General features: G+C 42.7%; 1 protein-coding gene across 5 annotated transcripts in view; it reads left to right on the forward strand.

Annotated features, from left to right (window-relative positions):
* Window positions 1-18,763, forward strand: part of LOC309691529 (neuropilin-2-like) — a 98,459-nt gene that overhangs the window by 18,177 nt on the left and 61,519 nt on the right. For all 5 annotated transcript variants that reach the window (XM_082509244.1, XM_082509247.1, XM_082509246.1 and 2 more), the window contains exons 3-4: window positions 7,933-8,114; window positions 16,567-16,794. In XM_082509244.1, coding sequence (XP_082365370.1) covers window positions 7,933-8,114; window positions 16,567-16,794 — 410 coding nt within the window. The remainder of the gene's footprint in view (window positions 1-7,932; window positions 8,115-16,566; window positions 16,795-18,763) is intronic.

Raw genomic sequence — 18,763 nt, forward strand, 5'->3', positions numbered from 1 at the left:
TTGTGCTAAAATGACGTTCACGTGCTGACTCGATGCAGGGCAGCACATCTGGATGGTGAGCAACGCAGCCAGTTGACGAGACCTACATAAATGTTTTGTCACGAGCTCAGTCCACACAGAGTGTGTGCAGCGTGAAGCCTCACAGTCACAAACTAATGAGACTTCCTCCGTTTAGTTTTGTCTCTTCAAATGTTTCCATGTGATCTTTTCTCGATTCTCAAACCTCAGATTCTATAAAAGTAAGAAACCAGAAACAACAACGATTTAAAGTGTCAAAGTGTTGCTTTCTCAGGTTATTCTTCTCCAAACTAGAGAAAATGCCTCGAGTACATAACCAGTGCAGAACTAATAAGCAGACACTTCAACCCCAGTGGAAGGTGGGATTAAGTTATCCTCCACTGCTTGAGTGACCTGATGTTACAGAAAGAGAAATTAGAAGATTTGTTGAGCTCCGAGGTAGTGATTTTAGGAAACGCACATGAACACATGCACACACAAGCACGCACACACACATACACACGCCTCAAGGTAGGGTAGGTAATAATGATAATATCAGTGCTCTGATTTACAGACACTCCCCGGTGCCCTGAAGGTGTCCCTGCTAATCTTGTGTGTGTGTGTGTGTGTGTGTGTGCGTGCAGTAGTGAAGGACTGAGCCTGATCAATGTGTGTTAAAGCCATAATGAGGAATCGATTGGTTGTCGTGGAGACTACTGGTGGACACATACACATCCGCACTTATATATATACACACAAACTCACACTGTCCAGCTGTCTGCAGTAACAGTACTATTACATGATATCAGTGAAGTCAGTCATCCTCCTTACTCTCTGGTAACGGCTTTGGTGACAAACTCACTGCTGCTTTACGTTTCCACAGGTATACACACAGGTATACACACAGGTATACACAGAGGTATACACACAGGTATGCACAGAGGTATACACAGAGGTATACACACAGGTATGCACAGAGGTATACACAGAGGTATACACAGAGGTATGCACAGAGGTATACACAGAGGTATACACAGAGGTATGCACAGAGGTATACACAGAGGTATACACACAGGTATGCACAGAGGTATACACACAGGTATGCACAGAGGTATACACACAGGTATGCACAGAGGTATACACACAGGTATACACAGAGGTATACACAGAGGTATACACACAGGTATGCACAGAGGTATACACACAGGTATGCACAGAGGTATACACAGAGGTATACACAGAGGTATGCACAGAGGTATACACAGAGGTATGCACAGAGGTATACACAGAGGTATACACACAGGTATGCACAGAGGTATACACACAGGTATGCACAGAGGTATACACACAGGTATGCACAGAGGTATACACACAGGTATACACAGAGGTATGCACAGAGGTATACACACAGGTATGCACAGAGGTATACACACAGGTATACACAGAGGTGTACACAGAGGTATACACACAGGTATGCACAGAGGTATACACACAGGTATACACAGAGGTATACACACAGGTATGCACAGAGGTATACACACAGGTATGCACACAGGTATGCACAGAGGTATACACACAGGTATGCACAGAGGTATACACAGAGGTATGCACAGAGGTATACACACAGGTATGCACAGAGGTATACACACAGGTATGCACACAGGTATGCACAGAGGTATACACACAGGTATGCACAGAGGTATACACACAGGTATACACACAGGTATGCACAGAGGTATACACAGAGGTATACACAGAGGTATGCACACAGGTATACACACAGGTATGCACAGAGGTATACACACAGGTATACACACAGGTATGCACACAGGTATGCACAGAGGTATACACAGAGGTATACACAGAGGTATACACACAGGTATACACAGAGGTATACACACAGGTATGCACAGAGGTATACACACAGGTATACACACAGGTATGCACACAGGTATGCACACAGCAGGGAGCCACAACAATCAGCTGTGAATATTTCAAATAAGAAATAAGTGGGAGCGCTACATGATCTTTTCCTTCGTTCTGTGAACGCTTTACAAATACTTCGTTTCGACATTTAGCCTCAGACTGTATAAAAAAGATGGGCGGAGCAGCTGCAGCACCACCTTTTGGTTTTTGCATTCACATTTTGAAGCCTTGACTTCGGGTGTGTAGGTGTTACAATACCTTACAGTGGTGAAAACCACAAGCGCACACACACACAGCTACTGAGTGCAGACCTGTGTGAACAAACAGGGTTTGAGTTTGTTTTTGAATGTTGGCACAGATGTAACTGATCTCAGGTCAGCGGGCAGCTGGTTCCAACGAACCGGACCTTCCTCGGCACGCTGGGATCTGATCCTGGGCCCGTTCACTGTCCTTCAATCTCATCTTTTTATTCCGGAGTAAACATATTTATTGGAAATGGTGGAGCATTAACTTATTAGCATGCTTGGTTAAAAAGGAACATCCATACACTGTATGAGTGCGTTACACAGCTGCTAATTCCTGCTGAGTATCATGGAAATGAAAGCATGGCACAGGTTTTATTGAAAGTCCGTTAGTACAATGAAACACACAACAAACTGCATTATTTAAGATTTGTGTTGAAAATGCTTTAAAAAGATAATAAACCACAAACGTGGCTGGAAGGTGCAGGTCAGCGAGGGTAAAGCACAGCAGACAGCTACTGTGTCAGCATCCAGCAGCCAGCCAAAGCAGCCATGCTCTTAACTTTACACAATAAAGTTTATGATAAAAGTACAGCCCATGGAGAGCTATTATGAAGGGGTAAAGTGGCTATAGAGAGCAAAACACTCTAAGCGTACCAGGCTGTGGACATGCGCTGTTGCAAGAAGCACTTGTGATTCCCAGGGGCTTGCTAAAACCACCAAACCTATAATTATTTCTTGTCTTGACAGTGAGTCGATAGTTTTATTCACTTCCTTTTGAACCACTTTAAAATATCACCGATATGTTTAGCTTAGCTTAAAGTCCGTTGCAATGTTCACATGACTAAAGCTGCAAAGTGTGTCTGCATGCATGCACGTGTGAATTGCTTGAATATGAAGTTAATGTCATTTCCCTTAAAAACTTTCTCAGAAGCCTATCAAGCTAACATATCATCCCCCCAAAAAACATTTAATAGATTGAATTTGCACCAACGCTTTAACAGGCGTTTGTCCTCTCTGTTCCCTCTCCGCGAAAATCCTGTCACACTTAAACGCCCACCTGGCCCGGCTTCAGCTCTCTTTGTTGTCACCGGCCGTGTGTGCTGCACAGACGCTCCGTCTGCCTGTAAGGGCGCCCCTGATGTTTGAAAGAAACGTGCAGGTGTAAGAAGACAACTCCCAACCCAAAAAGAGGGAATGTGTGGAAGGCAATTAAAAGAATCAGGGGTGGAAGTTCATCTGTATCCAAATCTTTCGCTTGCTTCCCGGCAGGCAGGCTTTGGAAAAGCCTTGGCTTCTCTCGTTTCTGAAACATCCCCAAAACACAAACAAGCGCAGGCACACAAATCTCTCAGAATGTCAAATGTTAGAGGTGGTTTAAGGCCTTCTTTCACAGCTCAATTTGTGCTCACAATCCTCACTTGTCCTGGTTTCCAGTGTTCCCTCCCATGTTATGCAAACAGCTCGTTAACAAATACATTTTAGGGAGAAGTGTGGGAGAAGCACATTTGGGGTTCGTGTTATTCCCCGTGGCAAGTCTCAGTACATCACTGATTGGCCTGCAGTGAAATGTATTGGGGTGATGGGGTAAGATTAAACAGTTTGTTAGAAGCTGTGAACCTCCTACACACAGACAGATTGGGAACCCTTCTATAGATCAGTGTGCATGGCCACAGGCTCTGTGTGTGTACATGTGTTTACATGTGCATGGAAGCAGGTCTCATGGGAGCGTGTAGTAGTCGTGTAAGTACAGAGCTGGAGGGAGGACGGCTGGCACGAAGCACACCTGTCTCTGTCTGTCTTAGGTGTGGAGCTGGCAGAGTGAATGCAGTGTCATGTTCCCTCCCAGACTACATCCACGCTGCACCGGCTAAATCTCAAATCTTCTCCTCTTCGTTTTGACCCTGCTTCTACACCTGAAAACTGAGCTTTTTCCAAAATGCTTTCCAAAAGTGGATAATGCCGGCTCGAGGACAGCTGGGCCTCGGAAAAATTATCATCTTGTTTTTTTTGTTTTGTTTTTTTGCCACCTGCCTATGTATCTCGCTCGTAATCTCATGTTTTTCCCCTATAAGTACAATTAATGAAGCGGAGTTAAACATTAAAACATGTAAAAGCTCTCCTAATCCTTCTTCACCATCTCTGCTTCTTCTCTCTTACCCACACACTGGCTCTTAGCCACTGGTTATGTGCCTGACAACATTAAAACAAGCCACGCAGAGGAAGAGAGGAAAGAATGACAGTAGAAAGAAAAGAATAGAAATCACTAGAAACAGCGCAGGCCAGAACAAAGAGAGAAAAGGAGATCTTGTGCTGGTGTGAGTAACTGTTAGATAAAGTTGTCAGTGCTAGAGAGGGGAGGAGGAAACTGTCACCACAATGAGGCGTTCTCTTGGGGAAATATGACAGGAACTCTGACACGTACACGTGCGCGCGCATCCACACACACAGATGTGCGCACACATGCTCGCAGTGCGCTGACAGCTCGCGTCATAACTGTGTTAGTTCCTCACAAAGCATGATGGGAGAGTGGGAGGTGTGTGACCCTCTTTATGTTGGGAGGTGGCTCACCTGTCAGACTGCACGCTCACACACTGCTCTTCATCGCTATTGTTCGTGGGGTTTATTGTACAAGGCAAACGTTATGGCGAATGAACATGTTGGAAAATGCTCGCTGAGAGTATAACATGCTGAAAATGTTACTCTGTAAAAAAATGTACCACCTATTACTATGGCAGGATGTGTCAAGTAATGAGAAGGAGCACAAACTAGAAGGCGCTGACTAGAGTTAAAGGCATAAACTGTACTTAAAAGATGGACACCGCCACCTTGACTTCACCTGTAGGCTAGCAAACCCCTGTTTGGAAGCTTTTAGCATTTATTTTAGTATTTGTTTTAAATTTGGAACCAGAAGTAATCATATTCGGATGAGGGAAGTGCTTATTTATCAGGTTCATTTATCACATTTATACATTGTATGAGTGCTAGCCCTAATTAACATTGTAGTTGTTAATTAGGGCTAAGTAACATAGTATTAAATCACTGGAATTGCAGTTTAAGAGATGAGTGGAAGAAAATGGATGGATGGGATTGCAGAGACTGTTTGGACATGCTGTGAGTACACTTAACCTCAGACACAGTCATGTTTTTGTATCAGTCTGTAGGCCTTTCTCCTCTAAAGTGGAGTATTTTAACATGGGAGTGCATGGAGCCGGCCCCAAGTGCCCATTTGGCGAACTGGAGTTTTTGTCACGTTGTCACACATTTTTTGACCACAGAGGTCGTGTCTCTCTTAAATCCTGGCACCTCATTATGAGGTTTAGAGTCTGGGCTGAATAGTTTTTGTAGAGTTATCACTATCCTTCTAAATGACAAAAAACATCTATCTGTGAATGTGTTTTGGCCTCTTTGTCCACAAACAGCAGCATTCATGGCCAGCATCGGAGTTTTTCTTAATAAAGCTTATGGATTTTTATTCCTGGAAAAAGTACTCTGTTACATTACGTGACATTACTCCATACCATGGCCTGTAATGCACTATAGCATATGAAGTTAACAATATAAACCTTAGGCTACAGTCCGACACACCAACACGAATCCCTATCCTTCTGAGGACATGAATTTTCTTCTAGTGTTTTCTTTTAGGGTCGTTGCATTTCTATTGCAGAAGCATTTACAGGCTGTAATGGAGGCTTCAGCGCTGAGTGTGGCGGCTCAGCACTGCCGTCGTTACCTGTTTAATTACAGGCTCTGGCTGCTATGCTGGGGTCTGCATACACTCTGCTTTAACACCAGTCTGGGTTCTTTGGATGCAGTTTGCACTTTACCATCACACTCTTGTCCTTTCATACAATAAAAATAAAAATAATTCTCACGTCATGACCCCTTAAAAGTTGTAGACCACGCTGTAGTTTTCACTCCTCCCTGCACGGGAACTGAAATCAGCTGATCATAGCGCTAGTGCAGATGTGTGCGCATCCTGCAGAGCGCTGAGGAACGTTTGTAACAAAGTAACAACATGAGTGTAACTTTAATGCGCATTACTAATGCATGCTGACAAATACTGAAAAGACCAACTGGCCTTATATATGTTTTTAACTTTAATATGTCTGTACTGCATGTTTAATATGCAGTGGTAAATGATCCATTAATCCACTGGCTCACTGGGAGGTTTTCTGTTTCCACTGTAAAGTATTTAAATGTATAAACCTTTTAGACTCCAGGGTAAATGGAAGCGTGTCCATTTGATTACTTTAGAAAAATGTTGAAAGCTCAGTGTTGAAGCAATTCATGTGACTCATGTGGTCAGAAGTAGGCGATGTGATGGACAAACATCTACAGGGGGAGGTCAGCCAGAGTTTTGTTTTGCTGTAAGAAAATTAGCTGCTGGAGGAAATTCTATTGAGGAAGCTATTTTAGAGCCAGGCAGGTGTGTCTCTGGTATTCAGACACAGAGGCAACGCTCCTGCTGCCGCTCCGGAGATGGGCCGTAACATTTGTGCTCAGAAAACATGAAAGAAAAAAGAATAAAAATAGATGTGCAGTCAGTACTAGCGTTTTACAGAGGAAAAAACATTTGCTCGCACCCGTCTGCTGATCTGTAGCAAATAAATGTGTAATATTGAAAATAACCGTGAAATTTGGAGACAGCGCTATTAAAAAGTACCAGATATGAAAAAACAAGGAAACTTTCATTTAGTTGTTGATCATCTTGATTATTTGTAGTTAATTGTGTATCGCAGTGCTTCCTGTCTTATTTAAACATAAGGATTTAACACAGCCGGAGGGAACAGCACAGACATGACCTAAATCCTTTTGAAAATGTGGATTTGTCTTTGAAAACAAGCCGAGCAACAAACACGATCCACTCACATTTCTGCGAGACGTAAACCAGAGTCATTCGGTCCACATTAGTCAATTTGTACCATCAAAGGGCCTCGTGTCCGTTCGCGGTTCAAAAAGTTTGGCTTTTGTGTACGTTTGTGACTTTGACCCTTTAACCAGAAATCTTGTGATTTATGGGAAACAGATCGATCGCTGTTTAAGTGCTGCGTTGTTTTGTGCTTTGAAAGCCATCAAACTTGTAAATATATTGTGTGAAAGTGGGAATCTGTTTGTGGGGATTTCTAAACTGCATTGTGTGTGACATCATGCAGAATAAAAGAGTGCTCGCCATATTACTCACACGTTCCTTTTGTTTGTACTTATATTCTGCAAACCACGAAGCTCAGCTGTTGGAGTCTGTGATCAGTCGGTTACAGAATCTTAAAAAGGTTTCTTTTTCTATTTTGCTTCACGCAGGTGGTGCTTTTCATCTCGCACCATATGTGAACTGCCAGCTTCTTCTGCTGTATTTATTTGAATCGCGATGACACCCATGCCGCCGCTGATAGTAACTGTGCTTTCAGAAGTCCCTCTAGCCCCTTATAGATGCAAACAATCTGCTCTTTGCTTCCTTTTTACAGTCAAATCCAATGTGATGCCTGCCAAATAAAAAAGAAAGGAGAAGAAACTAATAAGATCAGAGTAAAAGCAGCTTGTGGGGAATTTAACAGTTTTCTCTTCCTGTAATTGAACCATCATTTCCTTTCCTCCTCTAAACACCTCATCAGTCTACTAATGTAATGCTTTCAGATGTTCTCGAATATACTCGTGTATTTTAGGCTGAACGTGATTGGTGAATGTGTGTTTCTGCCTGCGACCGAGCTCTGAATCGCCACTGGAAATTCTGCCCAGGTGTTTAGTGAGGTGTGTTTGTGTGTCGCAGGTATGACTATGTAGAGATCCATGACGGGAACTCAGAGTCAGCTGACCTACTGGGGAAGCACTGCAGCAACATCGCCCCCCCGCCGATCATATCCTCAGGGCCTGCGCTCCACATCAAGTTTGTGTCAGACTACGCCCACCAGGGGGCGGGGTTCTCGCTCCGCTATGAAATCTTCAAAACTGGTAAGTTTTCACTTACGCTGCTCTTTTTTTTAATATATATATATATAAAGAGAATAAAGATCCTTTGATACTGAACAGTTTGTATTCAGTGGTTGAATCATGGGCGGATGTGGTTAGCACATTTGTGCTTCTGTGTGGAGTTTGCATGCTCTACCTAAGCCAGGCTGCTCCAGTTTCGTCCAGCAGCCCAAAGACATGATGACACGGACTGGTACTGATGGAGTCCCTGCAAGTACACCCCATCCCACAATGCATCGGGGCAACGTGGGGTTCAGTATTTTAACCAGCAGAGTGGAGGAGACAGGGGGCCACTGACCTTCTGATTGGTGGGTGACCCGCTCTATCACCTGAGCCACAGTCACTCAACATACTTTTTTCTGACTTGTGTGGATGCCTGCCTTTGTCATCCTCCAGCCTCTCCCCCTGTGTTGGCTGCGATAGGCTCCAGCCCAGGTGACACGGATTGCAGACTCAAGCTTAATAACCTGTAATGACATTTATTAAATTAGAATTTAAACTGCCAGGACAACCCCAGTACGACACTGTTGTACGGCTGACAAAGCCCTCTTCATCGGCACCCATAAAGTCTGTCCAAAAAGGACATTATCACTGTAAATGACCCGCACACGCGGGCAGCCTTAACAGTGAGTGAACAGGATTTTATAAGAACTGCACCCATGAATAGGCTATTAGTAACTGTATTACAAGCTAGCAGAGGATTGAACATGCTTCATTAGGCGACCAAGACTTGTTTATCTCCCTGGTGTCAATGGAGACAGAGCGAAAACCACAAGAGACGCAGCCGAGGACCCTCGAGAGCTCTTTAGTCTGTCCAGGCAAGACATCTCTTCCCTTCATGGCACTTTGTGTGTGTGTAGAAGTGTGTGTATCCGACACGGCTCCCCTTCACGCTGCTACGGGTCAGCCAAAGCGAGACCAATTGAGATCAAGGGCATGCGAGACAGAGAGGCGCGTAGCATCGGCCCCATGGCCATCTTGTCCCGTTCCCCCTGAAAGCATTCCACACATGCCTGCTTAATTGAGTCCTGAGCCCTGCTCCCCTGAGACACACAAACACACACATGCACACACACAGAGGGCTGAGGTTACTAACACAACACGTGTGCTTGTTGGTGTTTCTCACTTGCTGGCACCAGCGTTTTGGGATTTCTTGTCTTTCCCTCCGTGCGTGCGTGCATGTGTGTGTGTGTGTGTGACTGTTACACAAGACAGAGTCCACCTGATGAACATGAGTGTCAGCGTTCACACTCAAGCACCCGAGGGAGAAATAGAGAGCGACAAAAAAAAGAGAAAGGCAGATTTGTGAATCAGTTACTTTGTTTTGAATTTATCATCAAGTCATTTCTCTTTTTCTTTGCGTGTAAACATTCGTTTGTGTCTCTTTTTAATCTTAACTCCATAATTCCAACACATTACTGTAGTTCATTCAGTAAAATGTATGTAACGTGCAGCTTAATGAGCAAGAAAAGCATTTTTTGTTCATCGCATTTCTCAGTTTCTGCCATTTGTGGTTTGGAAATGCTGATGATGTGTGCAGTTAGGCTGACATTAAAACATTACAAATACCTTGTTTGGGTATTTAGCCAAAACTACAATCACACATTTATTGTGTTTAAATGGTCAAACGTTTTATTTGAGATATGAGAAATACTTTTAACTCATTCTACTTATCAAATTTTAATATGTAACCACTTAAATCCAACTCCTATGAATGCTCTGCAGGACTTTTCTTAGTTTGTGTGTGTGTGTGTGTGTGTGTGTGTGTGTGTGTGTGTGTGTGTGTGTGTGTGTGTGTGTGTGTGTGTGTGTGTGTGTGTGTGTCCAGCCTTTTCTGGCAGTAATGATGGAGCCATTTGGAAAATTCAAGCTGTTGTCATACGGCTAACAAGATCTTGTTATCCTGGAAGGTGCAACTGAGCGTCTGGTTGTGTGGATGACTCGATTTTGTGTGTGAGTGTATGCTAGACAATCTGTATACCCTCATGGAGAACCATCTAAATTTATATCTGTTTTTGGCACCTGCACATTCAGTTCTGTTCAATGAAAAAGAAAGATGAAAAAGCTTCTCTTCTCCTCTTTTCCTGCATTTTCACGGCCTCCACTTACGGGTAAATATAGTCTCACTGCTTGGCACAAAAATATGTGGAACAAAACAAGACAGAAACTTCTTGAGAAGAGCTTTAAGTTTATGCATTGTCCTCTTTTTAAAAAAAAATATTCACCACAGCTCTTCTTCTTTTAAATTGTTCCAAAATTTGAATTTATGACTATTTTTTGCTTTGATGTAATTCATCCGTTCACTTCGTTGACCTTTCTCTCATTTTATTTGATTTCTTCTGTCCTGTTTTTCCTCCAGTAGCAGTAAACATCGTTGCACCGAGACACTGTTTACTGGGGTGAGAGCCCTGCTGTTTCTTGGAAGAGGAAGGCTTGATTTCTCAGGAGCATAAAGTTTAAAATTAAATTAAACTGAATCTTTCCAATTCAAAAAAAAAATTCTTTGTGAATCTGAAGCTCACACTGAAGTCTTTGTTATAAGAAAGTTCAGTGATTCGCTCAGTTTCAGTGCCCTGTGTTGTTGGATTGTTAGCATTTCAATGCCTTAACTCGCTTGGCTGAACATTTAGAGGACGCCTTGGCTGCAAACCCTTCCTGTTACTGGGGTGTGTTATGAAGTGAGGAGTAGGTTTGCATGGAGAACACAGGCACATGTAATGCATTCACACATACATGTACACGAACATGGAAGGCTCACGCGTGCACGCCAGTAGCCGCCATTAAAGTCGAAGCACATAAACAGACATAAAATATAAACAACGGAAATGTCAAAACAAAATGATGTGCTACTGTTGTTATTGTTTACAGCCCTGTTGCTATGGAGATTGTAGTAAAATTCCAGCCAATGGAAACACAGCCGACCAATCAAATTTCACTGTCTAGGCAGTGTGCCCCCAGCTGTTATTGTGACCCAGAACTCACCACACACACACGAATTCAGTGATGCAGGCTGAAGGGTTACTCACAAATGCAGGGCAGCTTGCGTGTCTGCATGGAGATGTTAATACACACACACACACACAGACACACACACACACACACACACACACACACACTGCTTATCTTTGCATTAGTGGACATTTCACTAATTAATAGTGTAGACGCACCCTGGCCTGAACTTCAGCCGAGCCTAACCTTAAACCTTTAACACTAACCCAAAACCGAACGCTCACACTGAGTTAAAAACACGACCTCGTGGGCAACAGTTTCTGACCTAAATGTGAAGTGAATGAAACTGAGCAAAACAATTTCTGTGAGTAATACAAGCAGAGGTGGGACCAAGTCATTGTTTTGCAAGTCTCAAGTAAGTCTCAAGTCTTTATCCTCAAGTCTCAAGTCAAGTCTCAAGTAATGTCAGGCAAGTCAGAGTCGAGTCTCAAGTCACTGGTGTAAAAGTCCGAGTCAAGTCACAAGTCTGAAACTTTGAATTTCAAGTCCTTTCGAGTCTTTAAAAAAAAAAATGAAAAAATAATGTTGCAGTTATGCTAAATGTAAATATTAGACCATGTAATTTTAAAATCTGTGTTTTTCTCAACACATGACAAAATAGTGAACTTAGAAAATATACACAAATTGTGAAATTGCACCTCTTTAAAATGCAGCTCAATTAAACCTAGCTCCAAGAATAATTTTCACCGACAGTTCTGAGATAAGCTGCATGTTATTCTTGGATGCGCTTGTAGGACCGGCTTTAAAATCGCATGACAAAAATATACACATTAAAAAAACTGTATCACCAACGTAGCCTGGACAACATTTGCTAGTTAGATGAAGTCAGCTATCTCATCGTAGCATATTTATATGCATATTTATAATCATACGGTTCTTGGAGTGAGTGCATACACTCATGAAGTTTAGTAACTTCAGGTCACTGCAACAAGCCCAGGTACAGTTTACCGACGGATGGGTGCAGGACCTTGAAACGCACCGTGTAGAACGAAAGACCATCGTACGTATCATAAGTTTACCAGTCTCACAAATCGTCATCATAAATACACATTCCTTAACCGTTTATTAATAGGACCTTTGAGCTCAACGGTAATTAATTAGTAGTGGAAATAATTTCTGGTACCCATCACAGAAATGTAGCAGTGACAATAATACTGTATGCTGTAATCGTACTGGGCAATTAGTGATACAAAAAACCTGTTTTATCCTGTGAATAAAAGTATATGTTTTTGTCAATGTACCATAATAACAGAAGCGAAACGCAATATTGTGTCAGGACAATTCACTATTTATGCACAACAAACAAAGGAGCGACAATTTCTGTTCAGCGCCAGACTTGCTTGTAACCTATATCACCAATTATGTTATGAAAATGACGCATTAACTACAACAGCAGACTGACCTTCGTGTAAATGCTTGGAGCAGACTAACCTGTGAGCTGGAGTGTTCTGGGACGTTATATTTGGTCTTTGAATGGCTGCAATCCAGTCGCGTCTTTGTTACTTTGGAAACATGGCTCGAACAATTTCTCTTTAACGACGTAATCCGATAACAACCGATCTCTTTACCCGTCGGCTTCCCGTGGCTGTCATGCGACCGGCTATTGCAGTTAATCATACAACAGCTTCTTGACATTTTTGTGTTTCTTTTTATCGCTGTATAACTGATTTTAATTGAAAGCCTGCGTGCGCTAGTACCGCTTGCCACGAGTTCCCAGAATCCTTTGCGGTTCTACCCGTGAATGACGTCACATTTTCAATCTCTATATAATATGCATGTTAAATTTTGTATTTGGGGTAAAATATCAAGTCTTTTCAAGTAAACCGGTTCAAGTCCAATTCAAGTCCCAAGTCATTGGTGTAAAAGTCCAAGTCAAGTCACAAGTCTTAGAACATTTTTTCAAGTCAAGTCTAAAGTCATAAAATTAATGACTCGAGTCTGACTCGAGTCCAAGTCATGTGACTCGAGTCCACACCTCTGAATACAAGCACACCCACGCACACCTTCCCACACATGCGCACACTCAGCCACCTCTCTCTATACATGCACTAGGCGTGTAATGTGGAAGCTGTCGTGACGATCCTTCCGATTACCGCTGTTGTTTCCTTTCTGCCTAATGGCTTCAGGCACTTCCTCTCTGCCTCTGTCCAGCTACCCATCGAGTCAGTTCATTAGACTGTTAAACCAATCACGTTGCTCCCTCCTGCCGTCGCTGAATTTTATTGAAGAAAGTGGATCCAGATCTGACCTAGCAACAAGCAAAAGGTGCCCCGAGCTTAAAGGAGTGCAACAAAGAGCAGAATTGTCTTTAAAATATTCAATAAATTTACAGTTAATTAGGAATCTTTCACTTATCTGCAGAGTTTCAGCTCCAAAACAGATGCAAATATCAAATTTCCAATGTTTCACTCCGTTACACATCACTGAAGAATCACAGTGTTTTGAACTTTTAGTAAACTGGAGTGGGAGGACTACAGGGATGGCAGTTAGTTTTCATGTCAGAGTGAGTTTATAAAGAGAAATCCTCAGTGATGCAGTGACAGAGGCTCAAATGTAATGTCAGAGTTTCAGCGCCACCAGCCTCCAACTTAAACAACGCTGCAGTGGAATCCAAACACATATGGAAAGCAAGGCTGCGGGTGCGCTGGAGCTGTTAAACTGTGTGTGGTCGCCTTTCAGTGTGTGTATGTTACAGTAAATCTGCTCTGCATGTGGACGTGTGTGTGTTTGTTAGAGATTGATGAAAGGAGAGCCCGAGAGCCTGGTGAAGGCTTGGAAAGGAGCTTGAATAAAAGTAGAGCTTCACATAAACAAACGTGCAGATTTTTATGGGAATTATATTTTATGTTCACATTTTAGATAAAAGTGTTTACATGCACTCGCAAGCTTATAATTTTAAAACACACACTGAGAAAGTTGGTCCTATCTCTCAGTGCCTTGCGAGCCTTAAGCACCATCAACAAATCTACCCAGCAACACACACACACCCTCATGCAGACACACACACGGCACGCTAATCGCAGTTCCCCAACCCTTACAAGTTAAACACGTGTTTCTTTCACACCTACCCGCTTCAAACAGATGGGAAGGAAGGTGAACACAAAAGGAAATCGGAGAAGGTGGAGGTAGAGAGCGAGACGGGACAGACTGGAGGAAGATGGGAGAAAGGAGGGCACAAGTGTTTTTGCAGAGTCCACTAACGTGAAGTAATGAAAGGGGAAAAAATCACTGCGGGCAGAAAACTGGTCAGGCGTTTACTCTACACATGCGCGGGCACTCGCACTAATAGTCACACGGGCTCGCGCTATTCAGTGATGGACTCTGCAGGGGGGCCAGACGCAACGAGCGACAGTGTTTGTCTCTGGGTGAGCGTGTGTTTGCTCGCATCTGAGGTCACCGCACGAGGGAAAAGGTCACAATAACAAGAAAAATAGACCAGGGAGGAAGAGGAAGAACTGGGATATATGCATGCAGGCCATCTTTATCAAACTAAAGATAGATGACGTTGTGGAAAATTAATGATGCCAGAAATAAAGGAGACATTCGGTAAACAAAGCAGAATGTGAGAAAAGTCCACAGACGATGCTTTGGTTTATCGGAGCTGGCATAAATCAGTCACATGTCCCGGCAGATTTATGCATTTGCTGAGTGAAATTCCACAGACTGAAAAAAAGCAGGGAGGAGACAGAGACATGTGTTGTATTTTGTTCATTCGCAAATATAGAAAGCTACGATGAGCGATCGTTGTGACCATGTGGACGATGCTGTAAGAACAACTAAGCATCTGTGGTGTCTGAAGTGTTCGTGTGCGTGTCATCAGGGCCGAGTGTCGACTATGATCAGCAGAAACATTTGGTTAAAATGTCTACTCGTCTTTAGTCATTCAAATTTCCTTTACACGCTGACTTACGCTCACTATTAGCTGCAGTGATCCATTACAGCGGGTCTGTTTATCCACAGTACTTTGATACATTTAGAAACATTTTTGCAGCTTCCATGTAATTTTGTAACACAAGTACAAAGTAAAATGTCACCTTTAATGTCATTTGATCAGATAAAATATACATTCAGTTTATACCAAACACATTTTCCTTAAAGATTAAGCATTTAATCACATAAACCTTTGATTTTATATATTTATATATTTTGGATTTTACTCAAAAATGTTGCTTCATGTTTATTTAGGGTGAATTTTTTTTGAGTGCACGCCATCTGTTTAGTTATGCATGTAAGTCAGAATGAAACAGACTTAAAGCTCCAAAAACCCGTTGGGTTGCTGTGAAAAGCATAAAACACAAGCTGTTAGCACTAAAGAATTCAGCTGAAACGTGTCTATTGTACAGGTTGTTGCAAACACACGTAGTTTAGGTTCATTTTTACAGTGCCACAGAGCTCACAGTGTTTTAGTGTCTGCTAACTTCTCTTCATTAACTCATGAGAGACATGAGTTACCCTAAGAGGCTTAGACAGTGTTTGGTCTTATGGCTGGGTGGCCTGGAATAATGGTCCAGTTGGTGCAAGCACACTGTGTGCGTGCATTAATAGAGAGGGTAACACCGCCCTGTCACAGCATGTTTATGTGTGCGTGACTGTGTGCATGTATTATGATGTCTAAAGCTCCTCTTAACTGCTGGACCACCCGTCCATGACACCGTCAGCAGACCGTCTGTCTCTCTCACTCCTCTTATTCTGTTTGTCTCGTAACATCTCCAGTGTTGCTAATTTTTCTTAAAGATTGCAGCGGGTTTGAAACTCTCTGTGCTTTTTCCCAGGAATTGTCAGCAATAGAAAGTCTGGCTTAAGTGCACTTAAAACGTGGGCCGATCCTTTTCTTTCTGCATACTGAAACTTGGCATTCGGTGCAGAATATTAGTGCTTTTTTTGTGGTCTTGCACAACGTGGAAAAGTTGGGGATTTACCACCTTAGAAAGGCAATATTTAATATGAGTTGACTTTTTGTGTTTGTTTTTTTGAGCTGGAAAAACAAACAAAGAAATTAGCCGTCTGTTATCTTACAGCTTTGTCCTCTGTGAAACCATCAGCCTGTGTCTGTCCATGAGATCGGCCTTTATGTGAACTCGAGCTACTTAAGCACACTCATTGACACTCTGTAGCCCCAATCATAGACATATATTATGTGAAGTGGATGTTTTAGTATCTAAATAAAACTGAGATAGCAGAGCTGGGAGTTATGAAACAGAGAAACTGATTTGAGTTTAAAGTGCTCGCCTCTAAAAACTGCACCTCTGGGTGCCTGCCCGGAGTAATGTCATTAGTTTGAAGTGTAATGAGCGTTGACATTCTTCTCTAAACAAATCTTGTTCCAAGATTTTTCCAGTTAATGATTTAAATCAACATTTAACCGCTATTAACATGAAGTTTTGATTAATGTACACAACGTTTTGTTTCTCTGTCTTCATCCCAGGTTCAGACTGTTCCCGTAACTTTACCAGTCCCTCGGGCCTCGTCGAGTCCCCGGGATTTCCCGACAAATACCCCCACAACCTCGAGTGCGCCTTCATCATCATTGTCCCGCCCAGAATGGATGTCACCCTCACCTTCCTCACCTTTGACCTGGAGAACGATCCCCTGCCAGGTGGAGATGGAGACTGCAAGTACGACTGGCTGGAAGTTTGGGACGGGCTCCCGGGAGGTACGACATTTATGCTTCGGATCTGTCGGATCGTGTGATCACTGCGTTATTGTCACGGCTGCTGCGATGATGCTGATGGAGATGTCAAACTATTTCTCAGCCTTGTCATGAGTCAGTGCAGAGAGCAAAGTGAGTAATATATGTGCTCTGCCCTGCCTACATCATTATTGACCGAGGTGGAGTAGCAGCTATTTTAGAAGCTATGCGTTGGTAGATGAAAGCTAAGCTTACAGGCAGGATGCTGGCACCCACTGTGGAGAAACAATGCAACTTTTCAAGGGAAAAAAATAGCAACTGTTGAGCAAAGGGAGAAAAGAAAGGGAGTGAGAGGAGGAACAGTGGAGGGTGGGATATTTCTGGTCTAACTGCTACAAGAACTGGAAGTTTAGAAGGACTCCAACTCTGAGGCGCGCAACCCTTGGACTGAGTTTCAAGCAATGGAAGAGGTAGAAAGAAACAGAAGGAGAAAGAGAAGTCATCGACTGCTGGGAACGCTGGAGCAAAGGAATGACCTCTGGTCTACCTTCGACAGGAGGAGTGGGAGAACAAAGCTGGGCTGGAAAGACGTCCAGAAAGAAGCATTTAAATATTTGGAAAACTTTGCCAATTTTATTTTAACTTTTAAAACTTTGCTTTAAAAACTGTCAGAGTATAGACACAGAGGATATTAAACAAGTATTATAAAACCATTAAAAACATCAAGCAAAGACTGACTGGAATAACACAGCGCTTTCCTTTCTGTAAACATGAATTTCGCCTTAGGCACAATGGAAAAACAGAGACACGATGCACATTACGGAGGAAGCAGCTTGAAGGGATACTAAAAAAATCCCTTTCTTCAGGGGTCAGAGAGAAGAGAAGACTTCTGCTTTGAGTGATGGAGGGAGGCAACGGGAAATACAGTGAGATGAAGAGGGTTGGAAAGGGAAGGAAATTTACTGGGTGAGAGTCAGAGGTGAAGGACTTTTAGTGTCAGGAATAAAAAAATCCTCGACAGGAAGAGTGAAAAGGCAAGCGGAAAGAGTCTGTTTTTTTTAACAGCAAAAGGTGAAAGGAGTGGGAAGAGGGAGGAGACGCTGCGAGACAGCCAGCTGACCTAAAAATCGATTTATTCAAAATGTAAAGGGAACGAGAGCCTGATAATAAAACAGCGCTCACTTGATTAGCGGCAGAGACACCAAACGGTTGTTTTCAGATTTTCCTCTGTGTACACATATGCACGAGTCATTTCTGTTGAGTTAGTTTTTATCTCCTAAAATCTAAACCCATCCATCCGAAATGGGAAGCCAAAAATGGAACGGCAAATATGTATAATCTTTAAAAATATTCAGTGTTTGCCTCCTCTCGTCTTCTCGTCTTCTTTTCCTGCTTTCCTTTTCTCTCTATTTCAAATATCCACCCATTCCAAAAGGGAAGGGGAGAAAATCAATAGCACTGATCGATCGCCGGCTATTTTCTCTCCTCCTCCACAAACCTTCTCATGTGTATATGTGTGTGTGTAAAAGAAGAAGGAGTAGCAGGATGAGTCAACTATTTGTGTAACACTCACACACACACACACACACAGACCCTTGGGCTTTAAATCACACTCATCTGTTTATGTTGACATATACAAGTAGTGGTATTAGAGAAGAAGACAGTAGAGGAATCACTTAGATCTGCACACACACACACACACACACACACACACACACACACACACACACACACAGATGTACAGTATGTGTGTATTTGTATATATTAGTGCACTTTCTCAAACCGTGTCCAGATGGATGAAAGGAGGGAGGTGAGGACATGAGGGGGTGGAGTGATGAGCAGATGCAGGAAAATCAGTGCAAGTCATGAAGGATACAAATAAACAAGCGTGAGGTTAAAAGATGAAAAACATAAGATTATAATCTCGACCGCTGGACGAGTGCGAGGTTCAGTAACACACAAACAAATAAATGATGACTAACTGCTGTTTGAT

The sequence above is a fragment of the Aulonocara stuartgranti genome, assembly GCF_965226115.1.
Source record: "Aulonocara stuartgranti genome assembly, chromosome: 16".
Lineage (NCBI taxonomy): Eukaryota > Metazoa > Chordata > Actinopteri > Cichliformes > Cichlidae > Aulonocara > Aulonocara stuartgranti.